We start from the raw sequence: 13,625 nt of genomic DNA on the forward strand, positions 1-13,625 counted from the left end.
GGACCAGTGGCAGGGTGTGAGGTAGTGGTCAAATCCGGCCAAATCCATCCTATCTTCCTGTCTTTCCCCCACTTTTTTATTCCCACAGGAGCAGGATATACCTGCCTGTCTTGGGGCTGTTCAACCAACCTTTCCCTGGGGTGCTGCACAGCCCTTGGGGTGCATGGGGCACAGGGACAGCACAATCAGGTCCCATAGCAGCCGCAAAGCTCAGCTCTGCTCCCCAGGACCCTGTAAACCTAAAGAGGGGAGGGATATAAAGGTCCAGTGGGATATTCCTAGTGCCTTTCAGCTGGCATCATCCTGCCCCCAGAAAGCTTCCTCTAAAGGGTCCCTTTGGTCCTTTCTCAGGCAAAACCCACCCTAAATGCCTGTGCTGCTCCACTGGGCACTGGTGGAGCTTTGTGACCCATTTAGGTCTTACAAAGACAGATCCATGCACCCTAACCCTCCTCTTGCACATGCCCCTGCCTTCTTTTCCTCCTTGGAAAGCTGCCCATGGGTGCAACGGCTGCACCAGAGAGGGAGAAGAGACAGAAAGAAAGGGGAGGAAGGAAACCAGGCAAGCGGAGCATGCAGGGGAGGAGGAGATGTCTGCTCCCATGAGGCACCCTTCATCCCATAGCTGTACGTACCAGCCTGTGGAAGAGGTCGGTCACCTTCACCTGGGAGAAGTTGGGGGGTTTGATCTCTGGTTTCTGGTGCGTTTTGGCTGGCAGAAGGGAGAGGAAAGCACATACACTGTGGTCAGGCAGTTGTGGCAGCTTCTGCCTCTACACTGTGCTCCCTGAAGAGGGATTTTACAACTCATAAGAGCTGCAACGTGCTCAGGCAGCTGCCAGACATGCAACCCAGAGCCAGGCTCCTACCTGTGATGACAGGGAGCTCTGGTCCCCAGCAACATGCCCCAAACTCGCCATGGGAGTTTGCCCACCCCATGCAACCTCAGCTTCACTTACGGTGAATATCTGGAGCATCTCCAGTTTCAAAGAAGTCCTCCTCATGGTCGATTTCAGAGTATTTGCTCAATGAACGCTTGTGGGCAAAGGAGAGGACCTCCTGCAGGATATCCATCTTCCTGAGGATCTTACACAAGCCGTGAATCCTCATGGCTTCCTCGTGCTTCATGATGGCTTTCTTCAGATGCGCTTTGCCTGCAAAGGAGCAGAGAGATCTAAGCCCAAGCGGAGCGGAGCTGTTCCCTCTCGGCTGCCTACGGATGACAGCAGCTCCCAGGGCTGTGCCACCCCGACGTGACTCAGGGACAGCCCAGTCACGTTTGCAGCCTGCCAGGCGTTCAACGTGCTGCTAAATGGAGTAGGTCCCAGCCGTCAGCTCGAGCCCCCAATGTAGGGCTGGGAAGGGACCTTGAAGGGTGACCTACTTCACTCCCCCGGCGCCGGAGCTGGCAGATGTTCCCAAAAAGCAAGCAGCAAAGGAGCTGCCACCACATTGTGCCACCCCCAAAGTCCCTCCTAATGCTTTAACCTCAATCTCCTCTGCAAATTAACTTCTCTCCGGCACCTTGCATCCCACGGGAGGGCAAATACACGAAGGACAATCAAGCCTTGTCCTCCTGGTGACAGCTTCGGGAAGATGCAACACGTCTCCCTCTTTTCTAGGCTAAGGAAAGCCTTCTCATTGCCCCGCAGGTCCTGCTTGCCATCCTCTTCGGCATCTGCTCTTGCTTTGCTCCTCTTAAGTTGCCTTCAATGCGTTTTCTATCCTCATGGAAACGAAGCAGCCACGAAAACAGCTATATAAGCTAAACTACCAAAAAAGCTCTGTCTACGCACTCGTATCATAGAAACCCGGGTGCCTGTTGCGTTTCTCGGTTAGGACACACGGTGGCAACATAGAATCACAGAATAGTTAGGGCTGGAAAAGACCTTAAGATCATCCGGTTACAACCCCCCTGCCATGGGAAGGGACACCTCACACTAAACCATATCACCCAAGGCCTCGTCCAACCTGGTCTTGAACACTGCCAGGGATGGACCATTCACAACTTCCCTGGGCAACCCATTCCAGTGCTTCACCACCCTAACAGGAAAGAATTTCCTCCTTACATCCAATCTAAACTTCCCCTGTTTCAGTTTGAACCCGTTACCCCTTGTCCTGTCACTACAGTCCCTAATGAAGAGTCCCTCCCCAGCATCCCTATAGGCCCCCTTCAGATACTGGAAGGCTGCTATGAGGTCTCCACGCAGCTTCTCTTCTCCAGGGAGATGATGGGGTTTGCTCCAGGTTTATGTGGACTAAAGGCAGTGGCTTCAAGACCTTCACTTTCCTCCATAAGTCGCATTCGAGGAAGTATTTTGAGGCTGAATAGAACACAGAGAGGAAGATTCCCCCTAAAACTGTATCATATCCATCAATCCTATTTTATCAAAGCATCCACTGCCAGCAAGAAAGCAACTAGGTTTTAATGACTATCTAGTGACTGTCCTGGGATTTCCAAGAGATTACAGGGAACGGAGGTTGGGCATGGAAGTCCATGGCTCCACCCTGCTTAAGATGTGGGAATATATTATGTTTGAGAAAACATAATGTTGTAAGACCAGGAGACAAGGGAAGAGGGAGGGAAATATCCTTCCAGAGAGATGATTTTAGTGCCACAAGCTTCTTCCTTTACTATAAACCAAACCCAGAGCTGAGGCTGGTGGCTGCATGCTCATTTTTCACCAGCAGATGTTGGGAATGAGCTCCATTCAACAAGAACACAGGTAGAGCTTGAAGCTGGGCTGATGTATATCATACATGAAGAGAGGCTGAGAACACTGGGGCTGTTCAGCCTGGAGAAGAGAAGCTGCATGGAGACCTCAGAGCAGTTTCCAGTGTCTGAAGGGGGCTACATCAGGGATTGTAGTGATAGGACAAGGGGTGATGGGTTTAAACTGACACAGGGAAAGTTCAGGTTGGATATAAAGAACAAGCTCTTCCCTGTGAGGGTGCTGAGGGGCTAGCACAGGGTGCCCAGAGAAGCTGTGGCTGCCCCATCCCTGGCAGTGTTCAAGGCCAGGCTGGACGGAGCTTGGGTGACATGGTCTGGTGTGAGACATCCCTGCCCATGGGAGGGGTTTGGAACTGGATGATCTTAAGTTCCTTTCCAACCCAAACCCTTCTATGATTCTAGACACCAGATGACAGCAGCTGAGGGTGTTGGGGTGGTGTTACCATAACACTCTGGTTTGGGGGTATAAAGAGTCTCTCGTTGTATGTCCTTCACCTCTGATCCCCAGCAGTAAATCTGGCCAAGCAGCCAGGAGAATTTTGTTGGGGTTGGTGATGTGATAAAAACTCCTTCCTGGTGGGACCTGTCTCCTTTCACACACGTGCAATGAGTGGAAAGAGCACCAGGAGGCAGCTCATGGGGGAGGCAAACAGATGACACCCAAAAACCAGGGTGCTGAGCTTTGCTCTCCTTTCAGCCTCCTTGGGGAGGAGCTGCCAAATCATGACTTAAGCTGAATAAGCAACACTCTGGTTTTGTCCCTCAAGCTGAAAATCCACATGGGAGGAAGTTTTTGTTTCCCAAACCTTTTGATGCAGCTAAAAAAGCCACCCCCTGGCATCTGCTGTGTCTTCTTGTAATCCAGCCAAGTCAGCAGCAAGGAGCTTCCAGGATCTCTGTGTCCCTGTGGATTTCTCCACACTGTGTTGGGTGATGTTACCTTGCTTAGAACATCTTTGTGCCTGAGGTTTTACTGTTAAACTTGGCTGGAAAAGTTGGTGCAAGCAATGTGAGTTGGTCCTCAGCACCCTAATAGAGATCCATGATGCTTTCCTGCCTTCCCAGGAAAGGCTCTTCCCAAAGAAAGCCTCAACATTATGTACTTTCATGGAGAAACCCCCCACAACAGCTCATCACACACCTTTGTGAAGACCATGCATCCATGAATAGGGTTACTGTGGGGCTCACTGCTCATACATCAAGGTTTCATTGCAAGCCCTGGGGGCTTTGCCCCCATCAATGTGCTTACCCAGCTTCCTCCTCTCCTCAGGGTCCTGCAGCAGGACACGGAGTGATGGTCCCTCTGGCATGGTGACATGGAACTGGATAAAAGCCTTCTCCTGCTCTGGCAGTTCAGCATCAGATGCCACTGTGTGAAACAGATGGGAGGGGATGAGTTTGGAGAGGTCAAGGCACCGCTTGACCACCCAGACCCCTGAGACAGTGGGGACAGGAGGACAATGAAGCCACATCCATGTTCACATGGCCCCAAACTTCAGCAGCAGCCAAACTTCCAACCACAGCCTGCGACAGCCACAGCATCACTGACGGGGAGAGGGAAGAGTTATCACACTTAAGGCATAGCACAAGTATCTGGTTCTTTTGACCCCTTCCCTTCTTTGCTCCAATCTGGAAGCAGGATTGGAAATAAAGAGCCCTGGGTTTTCCTCATCTGGAGGCTAGCGACATGGAAGCAACAACTAAAGCACAACAGCAGGGTAGACCAAAGCATAACCTGGGAGCTGAGCCCTCCTTGCTGTACCTGGGACCCCTGCATGAGCACAAAGCTTGCAGTACAACCAAAGGGGTCCTTCAATGGAGAAACTGAGATGGATTCAGAGCTCTGAGCACCATGTTGGGCTCTGTATGTGTCCTTTTTACACTCTTATTTCCAGCCAAACCTGTTCCTAATCCCCTTTGGTTCACAGGGAGCTCAGGGTTGGATGGCAGCCTCCTTCCCCAGGCACAAAGTGCATTCAAAAGGCTCCCAAGGACCTTTGTGGATCTCCTGGTCCAAAAGGAAGAGCACAAAGCTTGGGAACTGGTTCTCCCTGTGCAGCACCCCTGGGGGATTAAACTGCAGCTTAAGGAGTTTCTTGCCAGCTGGTTATGGGAGCTAAAGATCTGTTATTCTGAACAAGGGGTCAGGGAAAGGCAGTGAGGAAGCAGCTGAGATCTCAACATCATTGCTCTGGATGCAGCAATAAGCAATCCCTAGACACACAAATTCTGCATCTCCACCAGATTTGTGTTTCCTTCACCATTAAGGTTACCAGGAGCCTCCAAATGTTAGGGGAGAGGTTTGCCCTGTCCCTTGTAACCCCACATCAAACCCAGCTCCATCACCATTCTCTGCCATTTCTGTCTTTAAGTTGCACCTCACTGTCTGCCAGCTCTGCCCCAGCAGCTCAATTCTGCTTCTGCAACACCCACATGACACAAGCCTTGCAGCAAGGTTTGGACAGGCTCTGGAATGGGGGAGGATGCAGGGAAAGTCTGGCAGCAGTCACCATCACTGGCAGCTCTCCCCATGACTGGCACAGCTCTGCTTTGGCAGCCATCCCCCAAGAACCCTCCAGCCCGGCCTCAGCCACCTCATCAAGTGATGGGTCAGCTCCACAGGTCACAGTGTGTGCATCACCTGCTTGCCCCCAGATCCTCTGCCTGACCCAAAATTGCTTGTAAGGGTGTTGGTGATCGTGCAATGGAGAGCATGGGTTGGATCCTATATCCATGCTCCAGCTGGCTCCATGAAGCCATATCAGCCTGGCTCCATCACAGCCACATGTACCCCACTGCCAGTACTCACCACCATGGGATTCCCAGAACAACCAGCCATTAAATTCAAGGTTCTTCTGGGTTTATCTTCATTTCTGAAGCCCTCAGCTGTCCTGGCACAAGTAATGGGTGCCCCAGAGGATACCCAGCTGAGAACATGGGCACACACATGGTCAACAGGTAGCTGACCCCCTATTTACCCACCCAGTCCCAAAGGGGACAGCAAATGACATCTCGACAGCACCTCTTTTGCTCACCTTCTTAGGAAGACTTAGCAAGCATTGTGCAAACCAGAAGTATGGGGGAAATCTGCCATATGCATGAATCCCTGAGTCAATAGGCAAGATCAACAGCGCAGAGCATCCCAAAAACTTTAGGTTTTGTATCCATCTACCCTGTGCATGTCTCCACCTCTTTATTTGCAACCCCTCCTCCTAAACAAGAGGCTATCACGTGGAGCCAGCACTTGGCTGAGCAGGCAGCTGCCTCTGAGATGTAACACTCACCAGGGCAGTCACAGAGGGCAATGGCAGCAAAGTAGTGAGAGAGGGCTTTGAAATGCTCCGATTTGACATGGACCATGGTGGTCCAAGAGAAGGGAACATAATCCTTCACGTGGGCCTGCGTCATCGTCTGGTGAACCAGAGAGTAGACATCTTCTACCTGTGGGTAGAAGGGACAACATGGGCTGAGACGTAGGACATCCATCAAAAGACAGTGACAGCAGGCCACAGAAGGAACCTCTCCAGTGGTAACATCCCCACCAAGTCCTCTCCTCCCCATGGTGCTCACCCTTGCTGCCTCCTGGGCGAGCTGGAGCTGTGTGAGGAAGTCGTGCTGGGCACGCAGCAGCGTCATCTTCTCAAAGACACACTCCTGGACCTGGGCAACCATCAGCCGCACCAGCATGTTCAGAGAGGCAGCGCTCATATCCAAGCTGGGAGCGTTGGAGAAGTTCTCCTTCAAGTAGTTAAAGGCACCTGCACAAAGGAGAAGCTCCTGGTAGCCACGGGGCTTATAAGCAGGAGGGTCAGGCTATTGGACCACGGACGTTTCCCCACCAGCAGCACAGGAGAAGAAGAGCCAGCAACCAAGAAACATCTCACTATAACCAGTGGGTAAAAAGATGGGGCGTCCCTCCCTTGCTATCTAAACCATCCTTGTGCCCACATCTTTCTTCTCCAAAGGCCTGGGTAACCACAGTTGTTGGAGTCTCTTTTATTCCCAGCTGCTTGCAGATAGATCAGCATCTCTCCTGTTCCCAGCTGGAACATCCCTACAGCTGTGTGGAAGCCACATTGAGTGACTCTTGGGTCATCCCAGCTTCTCTTCATCACCCACAGAAGCAGCATGGTACCAACTTGTACTTGATTTGTGGTCCCTTGGAGATGCCCTGTCCTCATCCCTCTTTGCACACGTGTGGAATACTCCCAGCCCAGGGAAATGCTGCCCTCAGAGAGCCAGGAAAGGGGGGAACCCACGTACCTGCTGCCTTCTGGAAGGCATCGATGGCCTGGTTGAGCCCTGGCAGGGAGGCACGGTCCTGCCGTGCTCCAATCTGGGTGTGCAGAGCTCCAATGTTGAAGAGCACACTGCCCTTCTCGAAGGCCAGTGCTCGCTGGTGGGATGGGACCCCAGTCAGGGAGTCGTACCTGGGGAAGGGAAGAGTTGGATGCCCATTACTACACACGGAGAAGGAGGCTGGAAGGTTTTCAGTGTTCTTTATGGGCCCAAAGCCACTGTTCCCATCACAGCTCATCCCCATAGGGTGTGTTCTTTCCCCTGCATCCCCTAATCAACTCACCCATGGCAACAGCAAACCCACATCCTTATGTCCACCAGCCCTGGCTTTGCTGCAGAGGCTGCAATCCCACCGTGGAGGCTTGATCCCAGCTCCCCCCCCCCACTCACAGTTCACTAAGGGGGATGGGGAAAACTGCACCAACCAGTGGAAGTAGACACCCAGGCTTTTGGTGGGAGGGAAGAAACGGCTGTCAAGGAAGTAGAGCTGGTTGTAATACTCCATCAAGAGCTCGAGCCCAGCTTCATTGCGGCTTGGGGTGCGCATCGCCTGCAACGATGGGAGAGGAGACATGAGGGTGGGAAAGGGAGAGAGAAAAATGGGAGAGGAAATGATGGATTTATGGAGCTGCACATGCTGGTCAGGCCAGGGAGGGGAAAACTCCACCTGAGTTATTCGATCAAATGGATCAGATCAATACAATCAATAGGATTAGATCAACGGAATCAACCAGGTGGGAAAAGACCTTTAAGCTCATCCAGTACAACCGTTCCCCAGCACTCCCAAGGCCACCACTAACCCATGGTACTGAAGGCCTCGGCTACATGGTGTGTGAACACTTGCAGGGATGGTGACTCCAGCCTGCCCTGGGCAGCCTGTTCCAATGCCTGAGCACCCTCTGGGGAAGGAATTGTTCCTCAGCTCCATCTAAACCTGCCCTGGTGCAGCTTGAGGCCGGTTCCTCTTGTCCCATCCCTTGTTCCTTGAGAGCAGAGCCCAGCCCCTCCTGGCTCCATCCTCTTCTCAGGCACTTGTAGGGAGCAATAAGGTTCCTCCCCGAGCCTTCTCTTCTCCAGACTGAACCCCCCAGGTCCCTCAGCTGTTCCCCATCACACTTGTGCTCCAGGCTCTGCATCAGCTCCACTGCCCTTCCCTGGTCCCACTTCAGCACCTCAATGTCTCTCTTGTAGTGAGGGGCCCACAACTGGACACAGGATTCAAGGTGCGGCCTCACCAGTGCCCAGCACAGGGGGAAATGCAGTGAAGATGCTGTGCAGCAGGGGGAGGCAGCCCCACGGCACAGATTCAGCTGCAAGAAAGTTTGGGGAGGTACCAGTTTGGTGATGGGGCGCCCAAACCTGGAGCCAGCAGCCTGAGAGCTGTGCTGGATGTGATGCTCATCTAAATCAGGCTGGGATTATTATTGTTTTCAAAAGAAAGTCATACAAAGTCTCATGAAATAAATGCCATGGAAGAAATAGGATTTATGCTTTTAATAAAAGCCCTTGAGCTTTTGACCTGGCATGGCGAGGAGGGTCAGAGCTCTCCTAACAACTAATGTTAAAGACAGGCCTTTTGCCATTTTCTGGCTTTGCAGGGTTCCCCTCCCACAGGCTAAAGGCAGGATCAGGCCCATTCATAAGGGCTTGATCCAGTCTCTTTATTTCCAGTCTCCTGAACCAAAGGCAAAACATGAAATAACCTACAAAAGCTGTTATATAGGAGAGGAGCAAATCCACCTTTACTGGATTGCTTTACATTTCCCCTTCTCCAGATGCTAACTGGGGAGAGAGCAGTTGTTTGGCCTTACTGGGGTGAACAGTCACAAATGATTACTGGTGCTTAGTGTAGGAATCCTGTACCCTAAGACAGAAGGATAAGGATGCAGCTTGGAGAGAGGATGAGGAGACCCCTGGAGCAAAATGTGGCACCTTCAACAAGTGTTTCTGGACAAGTCAAAGCAAGACTTTGTAATTGAAGATACCAACCTGTCTCAGCTCCATGAACTCTTTGATTTCTTTCTCAAACAAGATGCCCTCTTCTCCATAGTGTTCACTGATGAAATCCTGGATGGGGAAACAAGAGAAGAGAAAACCTTGAGTCACCCTTTAAAACAGATTTGCATGATTTAAAGGCTGATTTTGGGCTGTTCTGTATAAGCAACTTGCCAGCTCTCCCCACAAGTGAAAAACAACTCCTCCCTGCTTGGCTCTTGGTGTTCAATATCTCTAGACCCTCACCTCCCATTTTCCCATTTTGTAAGTCCAGCTCCTCTACATAAACTTGGGGTTTTGCAGCTCTTCCAAGACAGAAACTGTTTTGGAGCTGCTGCAGCATCTCCTCTACAGCACCCAACAATCCCCATGTACTGAAATATCTCCCAAAGTGCACAGTCATTCCCTTCCATCATCTTCCATCACGTCAAGAGTGTGGAACCCTGATGCTCACCTTCAGTGGTGTCAGCAAATCCAGCTCCTTCGTCTCCTTCAGACCCAAAGGGATCATGGGGACGCTGATGGACTCACTGGAAGAAGTCAGCAACATATTTGGTGGTTGGTTTAAAAGCCTTAGAGAGACCTTTTGTGTCAGGGACTAAAATAAAGCAGCTCTTTGCCCTGGGTTTGTGCTAAAACTAGAAGAGGACTCAATTCTGCACAGCAGAAGGATGCTCTTCCCAATGGAAATGGCAGCACAAGAGAAGAATAGAACCTGAACCTACCACCCTTATTCCTCCAGCTTCTCCTTGTCACTCCCTAACAAAGGTAACAGCCACAAAATCAGCTCCAGCAATGAAGCTGCTTTAATACCTTGGTAACCAGGCACAGGTCATGGACTCACCCACTCCTGTGTGCTAATCTGGGCTCTGGTGCTGATAAAGCCTTGCTCAGGCTGCACACTGTGCCTGATATTGACATGTTCTACCTCTATTAAAAGAAATTGTCTATTAATAGCTCTTATTACAGAGCTCAGTTGATATTGTAAAGCCCTGAAGATGATGATGACGTTGGGAACACCCAGTTAGGGAGTGGTTTGTATTTCAGCATGAAAACGGGGCAGGTGTACAGCACTGAGGAAGAAGAGCTGCAGAACCACAGCCAGAAAGGACCATCTTCTCCCTGACAGGGGATTTAGCAGCTATTCTGATTCTCTGCTGCCAACAGGTAAAGAAATCGTGTGTATGAAGAGCAGAGCCTGCAGCATGCAATTCACAGCCCTTCAAAGAATCATAGAATGGTTTGGGTTGGAAAGGACCTTAAGATCACCCAGTTCCAACCCCCTGCCATGGGCAGGGATGCTTCACACTCGACCAGGTTGCTCCAAGACCCATCCAACCTGGCCTTGAACACTGCCAGGGATGCAGCACTTACTACTGCTTTGGACGGCCTGTTCCAGTGCCTCACCACTCTCACAGTAAAGAACTTCTTCCTTATCACCAACCTGTTTCAGTTTGAATCCATCACCACTTGTCCTATCACTACAAGCTGGACCCATCACCCAATTCCTGTACACAAAGACAGAGAACATGGCACCTGCAGCTCAAATTTGCTCCACAAATGCTTTCCCTCATACCCATTTATCCCTTGGGGATGCCCCCAATACTATCACTGAGCCACGTTACTGAATCCTTGGCCACTTGGCCTAATTTAAAGAGACAAGGAAGTCTGGCACAGGGTGAGATGGGAGCTGGGTCAGGCAGGATCAAGCTCTTCCCAACCCAGATTTGCACAACTCTTTCTCCTTCCCTCCAGAAACTGCTGCTAACTTGTGAGCACATCACTCATTAATCCAGGGAGGAAAAGAGGCAAAGAAAGCTGTAGAAACCAGGGGAGCAGGGCAGGGAGGCTGCACCCACATTCTCATCCCTTCCTACTGAATAAACAGCTTCAAGAGCTATAATTAGAGCAGAAAAGCCATTATTGTTTGTCCCTACCAAGATTTCCGCTCGAATCCAATGCCTGCAGCAAACAAAGGAGTGTTTGTTCGGCCTGGGCAGGGGTTTGGGGTTGCTGCTGTTGCTGGTTTCTATTTAAACCAGGGCAAACCAGAGGCAGGTAAGAAAAGCTGAGCCCTGATAAGGAAGAACTCTGGGAGGATGCATGCAACACAGATGTTGCATCCCTGCTTCTAGTGCAGAAGAAGCATCAACATCCAGGATTCCATTCAGAGGCTACAGACCCTCTGACTACAAACACCCAAGGGTGGCAGACGTATGGGGCTCACTTGGCTTTATTCCCCATAGGAGATCCCATGAACCTAACTCATTTCTGCCCCAAGATCATCCTGGTCCCACATTTAATGTCATTGCAGTAACCTACAAGATGAAGTCACTGATGCTCTCCTGGTCTTTGCACCTCTTTCTATTCCCACTACCACAACCATCCTCCCATGAGAAAGGAGCAAGCATTGGGAAAAGCATGTGGATGGACATAAAGTCATAAAACCACTGAATGGTTCGGGTTGGAAGGGACTTTTGAAAGTCATCTAGTTTAGCCCCCTGCAATAAGGAGGGACAACTTCAACTAGACCAGGTTGCTTAGAGCCCTGCTCAAGCTCACCCTGAGTGTCTCCAGGGATGGGGCATCTGCAGCCTCTCTGGGCAATCTGTGCCAGTGTTTCACCATTCACAACTTCCTTGGGCAACCCATTCCAGTGCCTCAGGTGGAGTTTCGTCCGCTAAAAACCTTATTTCACATGGTGGAAAAATCTCTTGCTCAGGAAAGTGGATGATACAAGTAAAGATGGTCATTTCTAACCTATTCCTCCTGCTTTGGGACACCAGTGTGTCCTATCCCTGGCAGTGTTCAAGGACAGGTTGGACAGAGACTTGAGTGATGTGGTCTAGTGTGAGGTGTCCCTGCCACAGGGGTTTGTAACTGGATGATCTTAAGGTCCTTTCCAACCCAAACCATTCTATGATTCTATGCACCATACATCCCCAAACATCTAAGTATCTACTAGCAAAAGAGGTTGAATTGGGTCTCCTTACAGCTCTATAAATGAAACACTGATGTTCCCAGGACAAAAAACTGCTTCCAGGCTCATGTCCAAGTCCTCCCCTATCCTTCAGCCACTACTTAGTGGTCATTACCAGAGGGCCAAACCCTGTACAGAGCAGGAGGCAGAGCAATAGGTACACGAAAGATGCTGACCTGCTCCCAGGAAAAGCAAAAATCAGCTACTAGTAGCAGTAATAATACAATGCCAGCTGAAAAAGCTGCGCTTTGCACTCCATAGGCTCTGTACCTGTCATTCTGGTACACATCCATGCTGCTGTTCAGCTCCTCCAGCTCCTCCTTCAGCAGCTGCAGGTTGGAGTTCACGTAGCTCAGCTCCAGGGCAACTGTTTCTTTGACCTTGTGGTTACTGGTGGCCCTGCAAGATAACACAACATGGATCAAACCTCCCCCATTTCATCAGTGCCTCTATTTGCACCCATTTGGTTAGCGACAGCCAGCATGGCTTCACTAAGGGGAAATCCTGCCTGACCAATTTGGTAGCCCTCTATGATGGGGCTACAGAACTGATGGACAGGGGTAGAGCAGTTGATGTCATCTACCTGGACTTGTGCAAAGCGTTCGACACTGTCCTGCATGACATCCTTGTCTCTAAATTGGAGAGACATCAATTTGATGGATGGACCACTCGGTGGATAAAGAACTGGCTGGATGGCTGCACACAAAGAGCTGTGGTCAATGGCTCAATGTCCGGCTGGAGACCAGTGATGAGTGGTGTCCCTCAGGGATCGGTGTTGGGACCGGTCTTGTTTAACATCTTTGTCACTGACATGGACAGTGGGATTGAGTGCGCGTGATGACACCAAGCTGTGTGGTTCAGTTGATACCCTGGAGGGAAGGAATGCCATCCAGAGGGACCTCAACAGGCTTGTGAGGTGGGCTGATGCCAACCTCATGGAGTTTAACCATGCCAAGTGCAAGGTCCTAAACCTGGGTCGGAGCAATCCCAGGCACAGCTACAGGTTGGGCAGAGAAGAGATTCAGAGCAGCCCTATGGAGAAGGACTTGGGGGTGTTGGTTGATGAACATGAGCCAGCTTCAGTGTGAGCTCACAGACCAGAAAGCAACTGTATCCTGGGCTGCATCAAAAGCAGCGTGACCAGCAGGTCGAAGGAGGTGATCCTGCCCCTCTACTCTGCTCTTGTGAGACCTCACCTGGAGCATTGTGTGCAGTTCTGGTGTCCTCAACATAAAAAGGACATGGAACTGTTGGAACAAGTCCAGAGGAGGCCATGAGGATGCTCAGGGGCTGGAGCACCTCCCGTATGAAGGCAGGCTGAGAACACTGGGGCTGTTCAGCCTGGAGAAGAGAAGCTGCGTGGAGACCTCAGAGCAGCTTCCAGTGTCTGAAGGGGACTACAAGGATGCTGGAGAGGGACTCTTCATTAGAGACTGTAGTGACAGGACAAGGAGCAACGGGTTAAAACTTAAACAGAGGAAGATATAAGTAAGAAGTTCTTTACTGTAAGGGTGGTGAGGCACTGGAATGGGTTTGCCCAGGGAAGTTGTGAATGTTCCATCCTTGGCAGTGCTCAAGTCTAGGTTGGACAGAGCCTTGGGTGATATGGTTTAGTGT

General features: G+C 50.9%; 1 protein-coding gene across 3 annotated transcripts in view; it reads right to left on the reverse strand.

Annotated features, from left to right (window-relative positions):
• Positions 1-13,625, reverse strand: part of RHPN1 (rhophilin Rho GTPase binding protein 1) — a 33,496-nt gene that overhangs the window by 4,332 nt on the left and 15,539 nt on the right. For all 3 annotated transcript variants that reach the window (XM_061447616.1, XM_061447617.1, XM_061447615.1), the window contains 10 exons: positions 12,279-12,407; positions 9,483-9,558; positions 9,023-9,100; positions 7,459-7,583; positions 6,998-7,164; positions 6,305-6,492; positions 6,019-6,175; positions 3,984-4,103; positions 960-1,154; positions 636-712 (listed from right to left, as the gene is read on the reverse strand). In XM_061447616.1, the coding sequence (XP_061303600.1) occupies positions 636-712; positions 960-1,154; positions 3,984-4,103; positions 6,019-6,175; positions 6,305-6,492; positions 6,998-7,164; positions 7,459-7,583; positions 9,023-9,100; positions 9,483-9,558; positions 12,279-12,407 (1,312 nt within the window). The remainder of the gene's footprint in view (positions 1-635; positions 713-959; positions 1,155-3,983; positions 4,104-6,018; positions 6,176-6,304; positions 6,493-6,997; positions 7,165-7,458; positions 7,584-9,022; positions 9,101-9,482; positions 9,559-12,278; positions 12,408-13,625) is intronic.

This window comes from Pezoporus flaviventris, unplaced genomic scaffold, assembly GCF_033815535.1.
Source record: "Pezoporus flaviventris isolate CSIRO_AGI_PZ_B2104156 unplaced genomic scaffold, CSIRO_AGI_Pfla_v1 ptg000007l, whole genome shotgun sequence".
In the NCBI taxonomy this organism is placed as follows: domain Eukaryota; kingdom Metazoa; phylum Chordata; class Aves; order Psittaciformes; family Psittacidae; genus Pezoporus; species Pezoporus flaviventris.